General features: G+C 51.3%; 1 protein-coding gene across 1 annotated transcript in view; it reads left to right on the forward strand.

Annotated features, from left to right (window-relative positions):
* The first annotated feature begins 2581 nt into the window (after window positions 1-2581).
* PPP1CB (protein phosphatase 1 catalytic subunit beta) overlaps window positions 2582-18156 on the forward strand; it is a 65806-nt gene continuing 50231 nt past the window's right edge. Inside the window, exon 1 of the mRNA XM_075339037.1 lies at window positions 2582-2752. Coding sequence (XP_075195152.1) covers window positions 2701-2752 — 52 coding nt within the window. The 5' untranslated portion in view covers window positions 2582-2700. The remainder of the gene's footprint in view (window positions 2753-18156) is intronic.

Raw genomic sequence — 18156 nt, forward strand, 5'->3', positions numbered from 1 at the left:
TGATCATTGGCTGGTGTACGATGACTCCTGCTCACTGGCCGGTGTACGATCACTCCAGCTCACTGGCCGCTGTACGCTTGCTCCTGATCGTTGGTCGGTTTGCGCTCGCTCCTGATCACTGGCCGGTGTACGCTCGCTTCTGATCACTGGCCGATGTACGCTCGCTCCTGATCACTGGCCGGTGTACGCTCGCTCATGATCACTGGTCGGTGTACGCTCGCTCCTGATCACTGGTCGGTGTACGCTCGCTCCTGATCACTGGCCGGTGTACGCTCGCTCCTGATCACTGGCCGGTTTGCGCTCGCTCCTGATCACTGGCCAGTTTGCGCTCGCTCCTGATCACTGGCCGGTGTACGCTCGCTCCTGATCACTGGCCGGTGTAGACTCGCTCCTGATCACTGGTCAGTGTACGCTCGCTCCTGATCACTGGTCGGTGTACGCTCGCTCCTGATCACTGGTCAGTGTACGCTCGCTCCTGATCACTGGTCGGTGTGCGCTCGCTCCTGATCACTGGCCGGTGTACGCTCGCTCCTGATCACTGGCCGGTGTACGCTCGCTCCTGATCACTGGTCAGTGTACGCTCGCTCCTGATCATTGGTCCATGTACACTCGCTCCTGATCATTGGTCCATGTACACTCGCTCCTGATCATTGGATGATGTATGCTCGCTCTTGATCATTCGTCTGTGTACATCCGCTCTAATCATTGCCGGTGTAGTCACACGGACAATATTTGCTTTCTCCTGATGACTGGCCGGTGCACTCTGCCTATCGATCATTGGCTAGAGCACGCTAGCTCCCAATGATTGGCTGTTGTGCGCTCGCTGCTGATCATTGGCAGGTGCACACTCGCTACAGATCATTGGTTAGTGTGTGCTTGCTTCCGATCATTCGCCGATCTACACTAACTCTTGATCTTTGGCCGGTGTACGCTAGCTCCCTATAACTGGCAACTGCATGCTTGCTGCCAATCTTTGGCCGACAAACGTTCGCTACTGCACTCGCTCCAGATCATTGGCTATTCTATGCACGCTGCCCACCATTGGCCAATGCATACTTGCTGACGATCATTGACTGGCGTATGCTCATTGCCAATGAACAATCACTTCGCAAAGTACATCCTCTCCCGATCATTGGCTGACTCGCTCTCCATCACTGGCCGCCGGTATTCAGTCCCAGTCATTGGCTAGTGTACACAAGCTGCCGATCAGTGGCCAGTGCACACTTGCTGCCGATTATTGGCAGTTGTATACTCGCTCTCGATCATTGGCCACCATATGCTTGGTACAGATTATTGGCTTGTGTACAGTCGCTCCCGATTATTGACCAATGCACTCTTGTGCCTGATCATTGGCAAGCGCACACTCACTCCTGATCATTGGCAAGCGCACACTCACTCCTGATCATTGGCAAGCGCACACTCACTCCTGAATATTGGCTGGTGAATGCTTGCTCATGATCATTGGCTGGTTTTCTCTTGCTCCTAATCATTGGCAGGTTTACATTCGCTCCTGATCATTGGCCGGTTTGCACTCTCTCACCATTACTGGTGGGTGTACGCTCGCTCCTGATCACTGGCCGGTGTACGCTCGCTCCTGATCACTGGCCGGTGTACGCTCGTTCCTGATCACTGGCCGGTGTACGCTCGCTCCTGATCACTGGCCAGTGTACGCTCGTTCCTGATCACTGGCCGGTGTACGCTCGCTCCTGATCACTGGTCGGTGTACGCTCGCTCCTGATCACTGGTCGGTGTATGCTCGCTCCTGATCACTGGCCGGTGTACGCTCGCTCCTGATCACTGGCCGGTGTATGCTCGCTCTTGATCACTGGCTGGTGTACGCTCGCTCCTGATCACTGGCCGGTGTACGCTCGCTCCTGATCACTGGCCGGTGTACGCTCGCTCCTGATCACTGGCCGGTGTACACTCCCTCCTGATCACTGGCCGGTGTACGCTCGCTCCTGATCACTGGCCGGTGTACCTGATATCTTGATGAATGCCATTGTTTACTTGTGTGTGGTTGTTACTGACACGTCGGGGGAAGCACATTTACTGTAAACACTAATGGCGGAGAGGGAGCCGCGAGTCTACCCCGCAGTGTCCGGTGTGGCGGTCTCCTCGGTGTCTCCCCCTGTCCGGTGTATTATCGCCGGTGACTATCAGTCCGGGCCCGGGGAGGAGACGGACGCTCCTCACTCTCCGGGTCTCTCCTCCTCCCTTTGCCTCAAGTGAAAAACAACCCGGATCAGTCCCAGTGACGTCACTGTCGCCATGACAGCCGCTGAAGAGACTCAGGCCAAACCCAGCGCTATTCATCCTCCTTCGGAGTCTCCATGACAACGGGCGGGTGGCGGGGCGGGGCTATGGGGAAGAGCGCGCAGAGCAAGGACGCGGACCGCAACTGAAGCCGGGGGTGTGGCCGGGAGGGGGGGGGGAAAGAGCGGGATGCCTCCAAAGCCCCTCCTACAAGGGCGGGGCTGGAATTAGACATTATTTGTTCCCGCCCACAGTTTGTGTTTCTGCCCACTCGCCATTGTTTCTGTGAAGGAGGCGTGGTTCTTTTACGTGACGCCCTCTTAGTAGTGATTGGCTGCCCCTCCGCCGCTGTCCCCGCCTGCTGGGCGTGTCCATATCGTGTTGTGACGCGGCTCCGCCCGGCTTGCACTGCTCGGCTCTGGTGGTGGACGGTGAGGGAAGCGCAAAATGGCGGACGGAGAGCTGAACGTGGACAGTCTGATCAGCCGCCTGCTGGAGGGTGAGTGTCCGCGGCGGGGCGAGGAGGCGGAGGGGCCGAGGAGCAGCCGGGGGTGAGAGGCGGCCGAGCGGAGGGCGCTGAGGGGTGAGGGAAGCGGGAGGAGGGCGGGGAGCGGGGCCTGGGGCCGAGGCCCGGAGCGCAGGAGGCAGTGACGCCCCTCACGGCTGCCTCTGACTGCTCCTAGGCTGCTGGTGGTTACCATGGAGACCCGGGGGCCATTACCATAGAGACCCAGGGCTCGGGGGCCATCACTGAGGGGACCCCGGGGGCTCGTTACCGAGAGGAGCGCCGGGGCCTGTTTCCGAGGGGACCCCCGAGCGCCATCTCCGAGGGGACCCCCCGAGTGCATGGCGGGGTATGAATACTTGGGGGTGCTCAGATTCCTGTCTTTGTGTTGCCCTTTGGCAGCAGGGCCGATGCTCTAGAGAGATGGGGGAGTGAGTACTTGTATCTCCCTGGTCACTGGTGCCGGGTGTGAATACTTATTAGTATGCGGTTCTTTCTTCTCTAATGCCTGGTGTCGGAGAGCTGGAGATGGGGGTGTGAGTACTTATTAGTATGCGGTTCTTTCTTCTCTAATGCCTGGTGTAGGAGAGCTGGAGATGGGGGTGTGAGTACTTGTATCTCCCTGGTGCCGGGTGTGAGTACTTATTAGTATGCGGTTCTTTCTTCTCTAATGCCTGGTGTAGGAGAGCTGGAGATGGGGGTGTGAGTACTTGTATCTCCCTGGTCACTGGTGCCGGGTGTGAATACTTATTAGTATGCGGTTCTTTCTTCTCTAATGCCTGGTGTCGGAGAGCTGGAGATGGGGGTGTGAGTACTTATTAGTATGCGGTTCTTTCTTCTCTAATGCCTGGTGTAGGAGAGCTGGAGATGGGGGTGTGAGTACTTGTATCTCCCTGGTGCCGGGTGTGAGTACTTATTAGTATGCGGTTCTTTCTTCTCTAATGCCTGGTGTAGGAGAGCTGGAGATGGGGGTGTGAGTACTTGTATCTCCCTGGTCACTGGTGCCGGGTGTGAATACTTATTAGTATGCGGTTCTTTCTTCTCTAATGCCTGGTGTAGGAGAGCTGGAGATGGGGGTGTGAGTACTTGTATCTCCCTGGTGCCGGGTGTGAGTACTTATTAGTATGCGGTTCTTTCTTCTCTAATGCCTGGTGTAGGAGAGCTGGAGATGGGGGTGTGAGTACTTGTATCTCCCTGGTCACTGGTGCCGGGTGTGAATACTTATTAGTATGCGGTTCTTTCTTCTCTAATGCCTGGTGTAGGAGAGCTGGAGATGGGGGTGTGAGTACTTGTATCTCCCTGGTGCCGGGTGTGAGTACTTATTAGTATGCGGTTCTTTCTTCTCTAATGCCTGGTGTTGGAGAGCTGGAGATGGGGGTGTGAATACTTATTAGTATGCGGTTCTTTCTTCTCTAATGCCTGGTGTAGGAGAGCTGGAGATGGGGGTGTGAGTACTTATTAGTATGCGGTTCTTTCTTCTCTAATGCCTGGTGCTGGAGATGGGGGTGTGAGTACTTGTATCTCCCTGGTGCCGGGTGTGAATACTTATTAGTATGCGGTTCTTTCTTCTCTAATGCCTGGTGTCGGAGAGCTGGAGATGGGGGTGTGAGTACTTGTATCTCCCTGGTGCCGGGTGTGAATACTTATTAGTATGCGGTTCTTTCTTCTCTAATGCCTGGTGTAGGAGAGCTGGAGATGGGGGTGTGAGTACTTGTATCTCCCTGGTGCCGGGTGTGAATACTTATTAGTATGCGGTTCTTTCTTCTCTAATGCCTGGTGTAGGAGAGCTGGAGATGGGGGTGTGAGTACTTGTATCTCCCTGGTGCCGGGTGTGAATACTTATTAGTATGCGGTTCTTTCTTCTATAATGCCTGGTGTAGGATTGCTGGAGATGGGGGTGTGAGTACTTATTAGTATGCGGTTCTTTCTTCTCTAATGCCTGGTGTAGGAGAGCTGGAGATGGGGGTGTGAGTACTTGTATCTCCCTGGTGCCAGGTGTGAATACTTATTAGTATGCGGTTCTTTCTTCTCTAATGCCTGGTGTAGGATTACTCGAGATGGGGGTGTGAGTACTTCTGAGATTTCTGTCCTGTGTTGTGTTTGGCTACTGGGGTGATGGGGAGAGTCACTGAGTCCTTGCAGGTGTCAGACCTGTCACCCAGTGGCCGTGTGTGGTCTCTTGGCCGCAGAGCTTGCCATCTGCTGACGAGCCGGCGCGGCCACTGTAATGTGCTGGGTGATGTGCAGTAACAGACGGGACCAGTGTGAGCAGTTGTTCCTCTGTCTGGGGGTCTTGGCTCCTGCAGTGTCAGTGCCGTCCCCTCATACAGCACACATGCTGCAGTCACACACCACGGACTGCACGGGTGTGTGATCTATGGTGGTCCGTAGGCCACACCGGATCCTTATAAGCAGTTATGGGTTCTAGTCCTGTCCTGGCAGTGGACGTTTTCCGGGTCGGTTCCTTTTGGGTTTGCAGACTGCGGTGACGGGAGATGCTATGCTAAGTATGGGGGACGGGCTGCTGACCAATAGGGGATTCAGTACTGAGTCTTCTATGCTTAGTGGGGTGTAAGTACCCGGACCCCCCACTCTTTTTGACCTGGTGCTCGGAGTCTGTGGTTGCCCCTGACAGATTTTGTCACCACCTTGTCGGATCTGCGGCTGCATAGTGACCGGTGCTTCCAGTGCAGACACAGTGTGGCACACAGGACCCTGCTTCCTCCATAGTGGGATTACCCAGCATGCCCTGAGGGTGACCACTGCCTGACTGTATATTCCAGGTCTTCTGTAGCTTGTGGTTGTCCTCATGTGAAAACTACAAGTCCAAATGTGCATGGCATGCTGGGACTGTCTACATTGGAAAGTGGCTGCCTGGAAGAACTAGCAGAGGGACGATCAAGCCTTATATACAGATTGACATTGGCCCTTTATCGCCAACAAGAAGCAGCTGAACAGTTTATGGGTACAGACAGGGGCCGGGGGAGCACCTGATGTCTGGTAGGGGGGGCTACATTATAATTAGACTTCAGGCTGGTGCTGTGGTACTGATAACTTTGACATGTTAGTAACAACCTGTGGACGCGGCGGCTGGCCCCCTAGTGCAGGCGGCTGGCCCCCTAGTGCAGGCGGCTGGCCCCCTAGTGCAGGCGGCTGGCCCCCTAGTGCAGGCGGCTGGCCCCCTAGTGCAGGCGGCTGGCCCCCTAGTGCAGGCTCTGCAGTTTTGAACTACAACTCCTATAATGCCCTTGGTTCCGCAGATGTGTTTGATCCTTCTCTGTATGTGACGCTGTCGATGTCAGGCGCTCGGTGTCTTTAGGGCGTGCGGGGTGTGTTTTCTTTGCTTAGTGACTGGTGTGTTTTAGTAATGCATGGGCGAGGGTCTGATAAGACTGGCATCTAAGAGGTGCTGCAGCGGCCTCAGTAATCAGTTTCCTCTGTCTAAGGGCTCATGACCTCTGTGGATTTGGGGGGGGGGGTCTTTTCACTGATGGCTCTTGTCAGTGTGGCTGTGCACATCTCTCACCGTTGATCTACAGATGGAATAATCTAGGCCAGGACCCTTTGGCCAAGCACAGAAACCCGAGGATTTACATCCCGGGAATCCTCCTGCGCTCTGACGCCTCCGTGGCTCAGGGAGAAGACGCTTCTACTATATTTGGCCTTTGTTTGGAGAGAGCCGAGATTTCCACCCGAGACTCAGGAGGAATTAGTAAGCGGCTCGTATCTGCTCTGCAGGAGCCTCCTCCCGATCATGGGGGAGAGCTACCGGGGTCACCGTCATCTCCACCAGTGCATGTGACAGCGATGATCTGGTCTGACCAAAGTGGAGAATGTTAGTGACCCCATGTTATCTGGTGATGGAGTGTAACAGACGTGAAGCTGCAGGGGATGGGATTCGTTAGCGGGAAGGGGGTTATTTATGGAACTCGTTTTCTTATGGTCAGGATGAGATGCCCTGAGACGCGCGCACCTCTGACCCCAGCGCTGCTGTTGGCACCTTTCTGTTTAGGAGGGGTGACTGCAGTCACCACCATGGGGTAACTTCTTCACACCAGTGGATGGCGCTTGGCCTAGATGTGTGCATGATCAGCCGTGTCCTGACAGAATACATAATGGCATAGACAACTGCATATTATAAAGTATACATATATATTGATATATATATCAATAAAATATACACATCATATGCTACGCAGAAAGGGACTGTAATATGTGAACCAAATCGCTAACAGCAGACAAAAACAAACACAAGTGAGGGGCGATCAACGGTTCAACTCATTTTTATTTTCATATTGAGATTTAGAACATGCAGAGAGGTGATGGGGGAGAAGAAACGGTATACATCACCACAGACAGTACAAAAATGGTAGCAATGTACCAGTTATATACAAAAAATGGTATATTGTCATATCTAACCAGGGAATGGTGACCCACAGATCAGAAACACATGCTCACAGAGATGGTGCGCCAGGGCAACTCTTAATATAAGATGTAATATAGAAATAAACTAGAGAACCTAGTATATATAAGAGGAAGCCATGGATAACAATATTTAACCTCTCAATGTAGAGAGGAATGTATCATATAGAATACACCATGTAAGCATGTATCCATGTTGGTGGTGGAAAACCACACCGCAGCGGGAAGGCACAAGGACCACAAAAAATAATTATAGTGAGAGAAATTTAAGATAATACAATATATATGTGTATTCTCACATTAGGGTCAATGTGTTTTTCCAGCAGCAGTGGTGTAGATCAGTCCAACAGGGGCATGCAATGCTACTAGTTGCTGGAGATCAAAAGATCCACATAATTCAATTACAGCATGGCGGTAAAAAGCAGCATGCAGCCACCAATTCAAGGGTAGTAACCACTGATTAGAACAAGGCAATCATACGATAATAACATTACCTAGATTAGAAGACTGCGGAGGGAATGCGCCCGATGCGCATTTCGGAGTGTACCTTCGTCAGGGGGTGTGACCGGAAACAACGGGGGTGCCATTAAAATAGGCCTTCATCCCCCAGCTGATTGGGCAGACAATCAGACGCGTGCGCCGCCAGCCGACCGGAAGTCCCGCCTCACGGACACGTCATGGCCACTCAGAACGCCGGGTAATTAAACCCGGCGTCCCCGTCGCCATAGAGACGCGCCCGGGAGAACAAGGAAATCCAGGCAAACGGCACATGCGTCAACCACCCAGCCATAAGGGGGATGAAAAATATAGAAAATAGGAAATGCTATGCAAGCAAATAGACTCGGAAGGATCACTGCACAATGGCCGGATCATGATAAGAAGATATATATCACATAGTCTCATAAGAGAGAGAATATATCTGAACAAGGAAAAAGAAATAATACAGCTAGCGGGACATACATATCATGATCACAACTTCAATTGTATAATACACATAATAGAGCTATTAAGTGCAGAAATTACATCTATACATTTATTACATGAAATTGTACAGATATGCATGTAGTACAGTATAGAAAACAAAAAATAAAATAAAAAATAAAATAAATAAAAAATGGGAAAAACAGGCAGATTATCGAAGAGTGAATGTAGATTGATTATTGTTAAGGGTCAGTGCTTTTCTTTGCACATGTCATGCCAAGTGCGGCTCTCAGTGCTTGTGTAATACCGTCTGCCTCCTGTAGTGGCCGCTGCTGGCGGAGCTGTGATCTGCTCTGCTTGCGATCAGGATTGTGATGGAGACAGAACTGGTCACGTTTCCTGTCCTGGGTTTAGACGGTCAGCTCTTTGGGGCAGGTTGTGTCTCGCTGCTGGTACAGCGCTGTGGGTGTTATAATTGCGGGAGGTTGCAGCGCCACCTAAAGGTATGTAGTAGTTTGGGGGCATTGCGAGTTTCTGATCTTGTTTTTACACGACTATGTTGATAAATGGTTTCCGCTGACTTGCCGGACGCGCTGTCATCTATCTACTGCCCCGGGGTGTTGGGCTGCCGGCTCTGCCGTGGCCTTGCTGTGCTGTTTTTAGCCTTCGTGCGGGTGGTAATGTCAATGTCATCAGATCCTCCTGGTATATTTATCCCACAAGTGACTGTTGTTCCGGTGGCGGCGGCTCAGAGGGTTGCTCTGGAAGTCGCCCACCCAGTGAAGTGTCGTATGGTGACGGGAGGGGGCCGCAGCCTGAGTACTGACCTGTGGCCATGCTGAGCTGATCACTGGCCCATTATCAAGTTTAATCACGTAGTACAAAGTGCAGAGAGATATCAAACCTGCAGAGATCAATGACCGGAGCATTCGGCTCCTCCATACGGGAGTTTGGTGGAAATCCTGGACATTAGCGACTGCTCCGAATAGTGGGAACACCTATCCATGGGAACCGATGTCGGCCTGGTTCTGCATACATATGTATGTGTATGTGCAGCATTGGTGCAGGACATCAGTAATGTGTCGGGGGTTCGCGTCTCGGGACGTAGTGCTGCTGTATACACTGGGCCCCGTGTATGTGCAGCATTGGTGCAGGGCATCAGTAATGTGTCGGGGGTTAGCGTCTCGGGACGTAGTGCTGCTGTATACACTGGGCCCCGTGTATGTGCAGCATTGGTGCAGGGCATCAGTAATGTGTCGGGGGTTAGCGTCTCGGGACGTAGTGCTGCTGTATACACTGGGCCCCGTGTATGTGCAGCATTGGTGCAGGGCATCAGTAATGTGTCGAGGGTTCGCGTCTCGGGACGTAATCCTGCTGTATACACTGGGGCCCCGTGTGTGTGCAGCATTGGTGCAGGGCATCAGTAATGTCGGGGGTTTGCGTTTCGGGGCGTAATCCTGCTGTATACACTGGGCCCCGTGTATGTGCAGCATTGGTGCAGGGCATCAGTAATGTCGGGGGTTTGCGTTTCGGGGCGTAATCCTACGGTATACACTGGGCCCCGTGTATGTGCAGCATTGGTGCAGGGCATCAGTAATGTGTCGGGGGTTAGCGTCTCGGTACGTAGTGCTGCTGTATACACTGGGCCCCGTGTATGTGCAGCATTGGTGCAGGGCATCAGTAATGTGTCGGGGGTTAGCGTTTCGGGGCGTAATCCTGCTATATACACTGGGCCTCGTGTGTGTGCAGCATTGGTGCAGGGCATCAGTAATGTCGGGGGTTCGCGTTTCGGGACGTAATCCTGCTGTATACACTGGGCCCCGTGTGTGTGCAGCATTGGTGCAGGGCATCAGTAATGTCGGGGGTTCGCGTTTCGGGACGTAATCCTGCTGTGAATGGAGTGTTTCACTACAGCTGATCCTGGAAGAATGAGCTGGGAATTCTCCCTGCCATCATTTATTTATTTCCCCTTCTCTAATTTGTTTGCTCTGCGCCTGAAAAGGATATTGGTTTTCGGATTTCACAACCTCCTCAGATACAGAGCTGTTTGTTTCAAGCAAAGACACAAATTAAAGGGGCTCGCGGACAAGGATCTTACTCAGCAGCGATGAGATCAGTGGCAGCGGCTTAATCTGGTAAACAGGTTCACGTGGCACCGCAGGACCGGGACATGCGCCTTTATAGCGACGGTCAAGTAACTGAACCCATGGGATTAGGAACTGCACAATGGAGACCAAGTACTGGAGTGTAATTGGTTTATCAGCTTTATTAGGATCGTAGATCCTATTACTGGGGGCCGCGCAGCACATTGCACATATAGGGCTGATCTGCAGCGAGTGTCGGGTACAGGGGCAATCCGAACTGTTCTCCCCTTCATGACAAGGGTCTTTAGTAATGAGTAGAGCCCCTCTGGCTGTTATAACCTGCTACATATGTGATGCATCAAACACCCATCACTAGCTATGGCAGCGTTCCTGAGGAATCTTAGCCCAATTATTGATGATCTGGAGATTGTGTTCGGCACTTCACATCCCACTAAAGATTTTACAGGGGCTCTGGCGATTAAAAGTTACAGGTTCATCACTCAACTGTTTTTTGGTTTCTTATGATGTTAATCTTTTCCAAGATGACTATTCTTGTGTGGTTTGGGTGAGTAGAGGTGACGTCTTGAGGCTCGGGCCTAGAGACCTTCAGTGTTTACTGTGACATTCGCTGCCGGCTGCCCCCTAATCTTGCTTTTTTTGCGGTCAGTCGAGGGGTTTTGACTACCTGCCTCATCTGGACTCTGGTGGCCGCAGGTGATGGCTTCCCCTTACTGCCCCATCAATGTCTTGTAGCTGACTTTCCAGTGACTTTGTACTTGTTGCAAACTCTTCTCCCAGCAGTTTCTTTAGGGCCATTATGTCAGAACTCCCCCCCCCCCCCATGCAATCCAAAAGAGATTCAGTGGGTCTGTATTCGCTCCCACCTACATATAAAGCAGGCAAGTGCAATGCAAAAAAACAAACACATTGCACTTGGACCCATGATATCCAATGAGACAGGGCAGGTCTTCTTTTATTTTTGTTCCCCTCCTCAGCTGTAATCGGCCCGAGGAAAATATTGCACCTGGCCGTGTATATGGGACGAGACTCTCCAATGAGTGTATGGGTGCAAGAGGAAAAAAAGTACTGTTTTGTACTGACATATTACAGTTCTGTAGCATAGAACACTGTAAGTGACTGTAGAAATTGAGGGGGGAAAAAACATGTCATACTAGACAATGGCACAATTGCCACATAGATAGCAATCACCCCACTTTTCTTGGCTGAGAAATAAAAAAAAATATTATATATATCTCTATCTCTGAGAGTTTGTAAGCTTTGTTAATCAAATATTGATTGCACCTAGACATCCTGTATTATACACCAGAGCTGCACTCACTATTCTACTGTTGCACTCGCTGTGTACATACATTACTGATCCTGAGTTACCTCCTGTATTATACTCCAGAGCTGCACTCACTATTCTGCTGTTGCACTCGCTGTGTATACATAATTACATTACTGATCCTGAGTAACCTCCTCCAGAGCTGCACGCACTATTCTGTTGGTGCAGTCACTGTGTATACATAATTACATTACTGATCCTGAGTTACCTCCTGTATTATACTCCAGAGCTGCACTCGCTAGTGTGCGGGTGCAGTCACTGTGTACATTTACTTATCCTGAGTTACATCCTGCATTATACTCCAGAGCTGCATTCACAATTCTGCTGGTGGCCTTGCTGTGTAAATTGCTCTTGTTACCTGGTGCAGGTGACAGATCAGATAACTGTATGGGATCTGCAGAAAAGATGACAATTGCTGGAATGCAATCAACCATGTGAAGCTGTGTGCAGGGAATGTCAGAATGTGTTGGTAGATTTCAGCTCTGAAGCCTGCAGAGTACTGCCCACATAGATTACATTGTACAGAAGGTGTTGTGGCTTTGTCGTTTACCCCAGTTCTTTGCATAGATGTGGAGCTCTCCTTTTATTAGCCCTATATAAGCAATGTATGTGGGGGGACGACCCTCTGTCCTTTCACGTCTTTACAGATCGTCGTTGTGCTTTAAGGCCACTTTACACACAGAGATACATCTTTGGCTGATCTGTGGTTGCAGCAAAATTGTGGACAATCAGTGTCAGGTTTGTGGCTGTGTACAAATGGAACAATATGTCCATGATTTCACTGCAACCACAGATCTGCCAAAGATTTATCTGTGCGTGTGACGGGGCCTTTACACTAGCGGTGTGTGTTCTCCTCTGCTCTATAAACTCTTCTCCGAGGCAGTGACCAGGTCGCCCCCTATTACTGTTCTTGGTCACACCGGCTGCTTTGTGGGCCGCCATGCTGCAGGGGCCTGTGCTGTGTCCTGTGCTCGGCCGTACATGTGCAGTGCTGGTTCATTCTTCCCTTTTTCCTTGCAGTAGTCACATGCGTTGCCGACACAAGGACTAATTACTAATCGCAGTGTGGCCCTCCAGCTCTTGCCAGCCCGGTAAAGTTCCGCTGTCTGAGCCAGTGATTTTCCAGTGACTTGTTGCATCCCTTTAAAGCAGCCGGCTGGACAGAACAATGGATCGGCTCATCTGCTGCTGATTGAATATTAAGACCAGCTCTCGAGGGGTTAATGTCCGGATTTTTTTTATTTTTAATCATGAAAGAATCGGTCTATGGTCCTAGTGACACATAAAAGGATTTTCCGGCACCACTCATGGCGCGTCTGTGTGCACCTTCCGAAACGTTGCTGTTGTGTTCCTGTACTGATACTGGAGGAGGCGTCACAATAAGGACAATCTGCACCATTACCTGGGATTGCAGCAATCCTTGCTACCTGTACATCCTCAGCCCCCACCTGTCCGCCCTCGGTGACGTGCCCCGGCCTGCGCTCGCTGGTGTAGGGTGTCCCCCGCTGTATCGCTTACCTCGCTGTGTGGCTGCCGGGGACGCAAGGTGTTACCCTGGATCGGCTTTTATGAATAGCTCATTGTGTTGCTGCACACGCTGACGATCTCGCCATCTAAGGGAATGAACGAGAAGATGACGGCGCAGCAATAAATTGATTTTTAGTAGGAATTATCTCACTTACAGGAAAGGCACCGCCATTCAGAGAACATGATCGTCTGCACAAGTTGTGGACCACTGCCCGCCAGAACGTCATTCATTACACCCCAGCTAGTGACTGCTCGGGGTACTGCTGGTCAGACCAGAACCATATGGTGTAATAGTAGGGGTGGGGGGCGTAGATTGGGTCTCTGGTCATGCCTGGTACATAGGACTGGTGCACATATCTGCAGCATTATTTCTGTGTGTAACATGTGGGTTTCTCTTCAGGGAGTGTCCAACCATTAGGACACCCCTTGCAGTGGGGCTTTTGGTATTGTGTGATGGATTTGGCGGTGTGAACAGAACCAGAGCGGACGGAGACTTTCTTCCCCTGAATAGAGTAATAGGAGCGGACCTGTCTGCAGGAGATAGGATCGTCCATATTCTCGTTTGTTCCCCCTGTGCCAAACAGAAGCATAAATGAAGTGGAGGGCCGGGGTAAACCGTTCACTGCTCTGGATCCAGTCTGTGCACAAGGCAGGAGCTCTGGTAAAATCCCAGGCAGGAGGCAGCCATAAATGGTCAGGAGCCGCCGCTCCGGAGAAGATTTCCACATGGAAGGAGACTTTTCCTCCTGACTGCACGTTTAAAAATAGAAAATCTGCCGACGTCTGATTCCGCAGCACGTTCTCCGCTACATGCTGGCTGGAGGATAGAAAGGGGCAACTAGCGGGCACGGTCTGCGCTGATCATTGCTGTGGCTACTTACCTGTCCCTACACAGCGGTGAATGACGTTCTGTGACCCATTAAGACGAGCGCAGATTGGCAGTTGTATTCCTGGACAAGCCTTTTTTTTTTCTTTAAATTAAGTAGTTTCCCTTGTAAAATAAAAATACCTCCTGCAGGAACAGCACTGGCACTCATGACATGCCAGGGCTCCTGTGGCATGATGTCATAGACCTGGTACTGACGTCACTGATACAGAGCGAGAGGTGAGGGATTTTGGCATTGGGTGTCCCTGGAACCCAATTGACACCCCAACATAAGGCGAGCCCCGATGCCAGCTCCAATGGTCAATTACAGTGGAACTTCGCTATATGAGCAAAGCTTGGTAGAAATTTGTAACTGAGTTTACGAGCAAGCTTTGGCGTACAAGGAAATACTCACCGCACACACTTCCGGTTCCGTACATCCACCGCACTCTAACCTGCTCTTGCAGTCCGCACAAACGCGCACACATTATGCTCACCTTACCTTCTGTTCCATCGCCGGCCTCCTGGTTCTTGTAGTTCGCTGATACAGGATGTGTATCGGGTAACCATCGTGACGATGGAGGAACTTCTGTCAGCTGCTACTCAAAGGCAGCGCGCTGACCAATCAGAGGCAAGCAGAACATGCCTTTGACGTCAGTGCGCTGGCAGCGGAAGGTCCGGCATCGGTTGTGATGGTTACCTGATACACCTCCAGTACTGGCGAACTACAAGAACGATGAGGCTGGCGATGGAACAGAAGGTAAGGGGTGTGTTTTGTGTGTGTTTTGGTGGAATGGGACATTGAACAAGTTGTGAAACGAATTGTTTGTGTGACGCCCCTGGACTGTTCAGGTCGTCACAGGGTACTGCACGCTCCTTCTCTTTAGTGGAGTATTCCACCTCCCTCTTGGTTCTGGGTCCCCATCTTACAGTGCTGCCTCCAACAGCAAATCAAATCCTAGATACACCCTGCACCAGACACACCAGTGGACGGCTTAAGCGGAATAGGGTCGCCCACCTAGGGGTCAGGTAGGGGAGGTGAGAAGTGGAAGAGGTGAAGTGAGGTAGCCCTCGAGCTGAGGGGAGCTCAGAGGAAGCTGGGAGTAGTGGCTCCCAGGAGAAGCTGACTAGGTTGCAGACGGTGATCTGGCCCTAGAGGAGTCGGTCGGTCACAGGGGATTTAGGCTAGGTGCCTGGACCTGTCACAGGACGGCCAGCAGCCTGGTCCTATCACCGGTCCGGAACCAAAGGCACGTCGGGGTCCACGGACCCTAGGTCGGGGAGAAGCTTCAGGCAACCCAGCATTTAACCTGCGGAGAACGGAGCTTTTATGGACTGTTCCCACTAGCTCCAGAATCAGGGCATTAGCACAACGAGGGGGGGGTAGGGCCTTCCAAACAAGCGGCCTACTAAAATCCCAAGTGTGAGCCCTGAGAGCAGGCTCCCACACTTGGCCATAGTGGGGAGCGAGGCTCGGCAAGTTCCAGACTACTGGGCCAGTACCGTGAATTTAAACTTAGTGCCAGGAAGCAGGTCATGGATCACCAGGCAACACCATAGTGGACGGGACCCGGTCGAGCTCCCCTTTGAGCAGCAGCGGTACCCAGAGACTTGGTTTACCTGGTTGTCAGCGTCTGCTTTATGGCTGAGGGATTACCTGAGAGGATTTTCCCCTTCACGGCACCGAGTATCACCATCCAGAGTCTTGGTGTCTACCCCTACCCGTGGAGGGCAACGACACCTTGTTGTCCCCACTCAATCACCCCGGGTACTCCCAATTACCGCACACCACGGGTGGTGTCACAAACTAGAACTCCCCTGTAAATATTCCTTCTTTTACTTTAGAGTGTGGCCCCTAAGCCCCTGGGTCCGGAGACCCTCGAGCCACGAACGGACACTACCCCCGGATCCGAGCGGTTCGATCTGCTGCTGGGGCGGCACATTTGCATTTCAATGATTTCCTATGGGAAAGTTAGCTTTGCTAGACGAGTAACTTGGTTTACAAGCACACTCCCAGAACGGATGGTTCTCGTAAACCAAGGTTCCACTGTAAATCAAAATGAATCCGCCATTGTTTATCTGCAGACCATCGCTCCATACGCTGGGGTCTCATCAGCGTAGCACTCGCAGACTCGGCCGTGCAGTTCTCCAGCTATGGCTTTTGCTCTTGCGTACTAGGTTTGTTTTCCTGATTGCGATTATCTCCTTTCTGTGTTTGTTTTCTTGTGAGGGTTTTTTTTTTTTTTGTGCAGGAAGTCTCCCTCGTCAATGCTGTTGATGGTGGCCCCTGTCATATAATCTTCCAGCCTGGAAAAGGGGCACAAGGGGCTCCACCCTGCACCAAACTAAAGGGCCCTTTCATCTCTGGCAGATCTTGTCCGGTTCATGACTTTGGGGCTGTTTAGGAGCTACTTTCATGGGTTGCTGCACAGATACGGCTCAATGACCTGTTTTAGGGTTTCCCTATCAGGCTTGGTTTTTGTTTTGTTTTTTTTTTCCCCTTCTTCTAGGGTTACTGCACCACCCATCATTTGCATGGGCGCTTGGCACATTTGCCACCTTTATCCCCTCGGCTTTTCTGTGTGGATGAACCACCTGTTTATCTCTTGTTATTGCTTTATTAGGCTGGGGATTTATTGACCTTGGCACTGTCTGCCCGGCTCAATGTATTGTATCACATAGCAGTGCCTACCTTTGCCAGCGCTGAGTTGTTTGTGACAATCGCGTGAACTCCAGACTGATACATTGCAACAACCAGGGCAGAGATTTTTACTGCTGATTATTTCTCCCCCAAACTATTTCTATGCACATCTAGCTCTTACGAAAGCAAGTCAAGCTATTACTGATCAGCGTTTGGGTTGATATGCGCATGAGGCTGAAGAGCAATGGTAGATGTGAAGCCTCCGTCACTCCAGCTCTATTCCACACCTCCTGCTTGACTGATGGCTCCTTTGGCTGACGTCACACAAGAAGGCTGTCAGTTGAGGAGGTGGGCAGGGAATAGAGCTGGAGTGTCCGAGGCTGAAGAGCTACGGTAAATCTGAAGCCTCTGTCACTCCAGCTCTGTTTCCCATCCCCTACTTGACTGATGGCTGGTGTCACACAAGGGCTGTCAGTTGAGGAGCTGGTTCTGTGTGGCGAATAGAGCTGGAGTGACTGAGGCTGAAGAACTATTTGTAGTTCAATCCGAATGCTGAATTCTCAGGAAAGGACATGCCATGTTAAGGAATTGCTGGACTTTATCTTTGAAAGTTTAACATGTGCATATAAATTATTTGTGGGGTGGGGGGATTTAAATCCTGCTGTCAGGTTCCCTTTAAAGGTGTTGGCTGGGACTTGAAGATTGATTAGTGGGATTGGTAATCTCAGCTGAGTGGGGGTCTGGCACCCAGCGCCCCCAGAGATCAGTTTTCTGTGGCATTGGCAGCCGGGTATGAAGAGCGCCGTAATCCGTGCAGTGGCCATTCCCTGGTACTGCAGCTCAGCTCCTGTTCACTCTCATAGGAGTTGGTGCAGTTATTGCATGAATAATGCTACTTTCACACTACGTTTTTTTAACATGCGTCATGAACGTTTTTTGCTGTAAAAGCAGATCCTGCTTTTACAGCAAAAAAACGCATGCAAACGCATGTTATTTTGCAGGATCCTGTCACTTGAAGTTTATGGGCGGGCATTGGAGTCATGTGATCGGGAGTGAGGGGAACTGAACGTGATAGACTGGGAGCCGGCTTCTGACAGCTGCGGAGGCTCGTAACCAAGGTAAACATCGGGTAACTTGCTTGGATACCCGATATTTACCTTGGTTACGAGCATCCGCAGGTGCTAGGTGCCGGGCTGCCTGCTCCCTGCACACGTAACCAACGTAAACATCAGGTAACTAAGAGAAGCGCTTTGCTTGGTTACCCGATATTTATCTTTGTTACGAGTGTCCGCAGCTCTCAGGTGGGGGGGAGAGGCTGATTACCCGAAGCTGGTTTCTGGGCATGCTCAGTAGAGCAAGCAGGATCCTGTCTATCAGCATGTCAGCATTCACATGCGTTTGCATGCAGTATAGTCAGGATCCAGTAATTTGCAGTATTTGGACGCAGCTCAAAAACGCTACAAGTAGCGTTTTCGAAAAATGTTAAACTGCAACTCGCTGAATCCTCACTAAAACGCATGTTGACGCGAGTCCATTGCAAATGCATTGAAATGAAAACGCATTTGCACTGGATCCGTTTTTGCGTTAAAAAAA

This window comes from Anomaloglossus baeobatrachus, chromosome 3 (assembly GCF_048569485.1).
Source record: "Anomaloglossus baeobatrachus isolate aAnoBae1 chromosome 3, aAnoBae1.hap1, whole genome shotgun sequence".
Lineage (NCBI taxonomy): Eukaryota > Metazoa > Chordata > Amphibia > Anura > Aromobatidae > Anomaloglossus > Anomaloglossus baeobatrachus.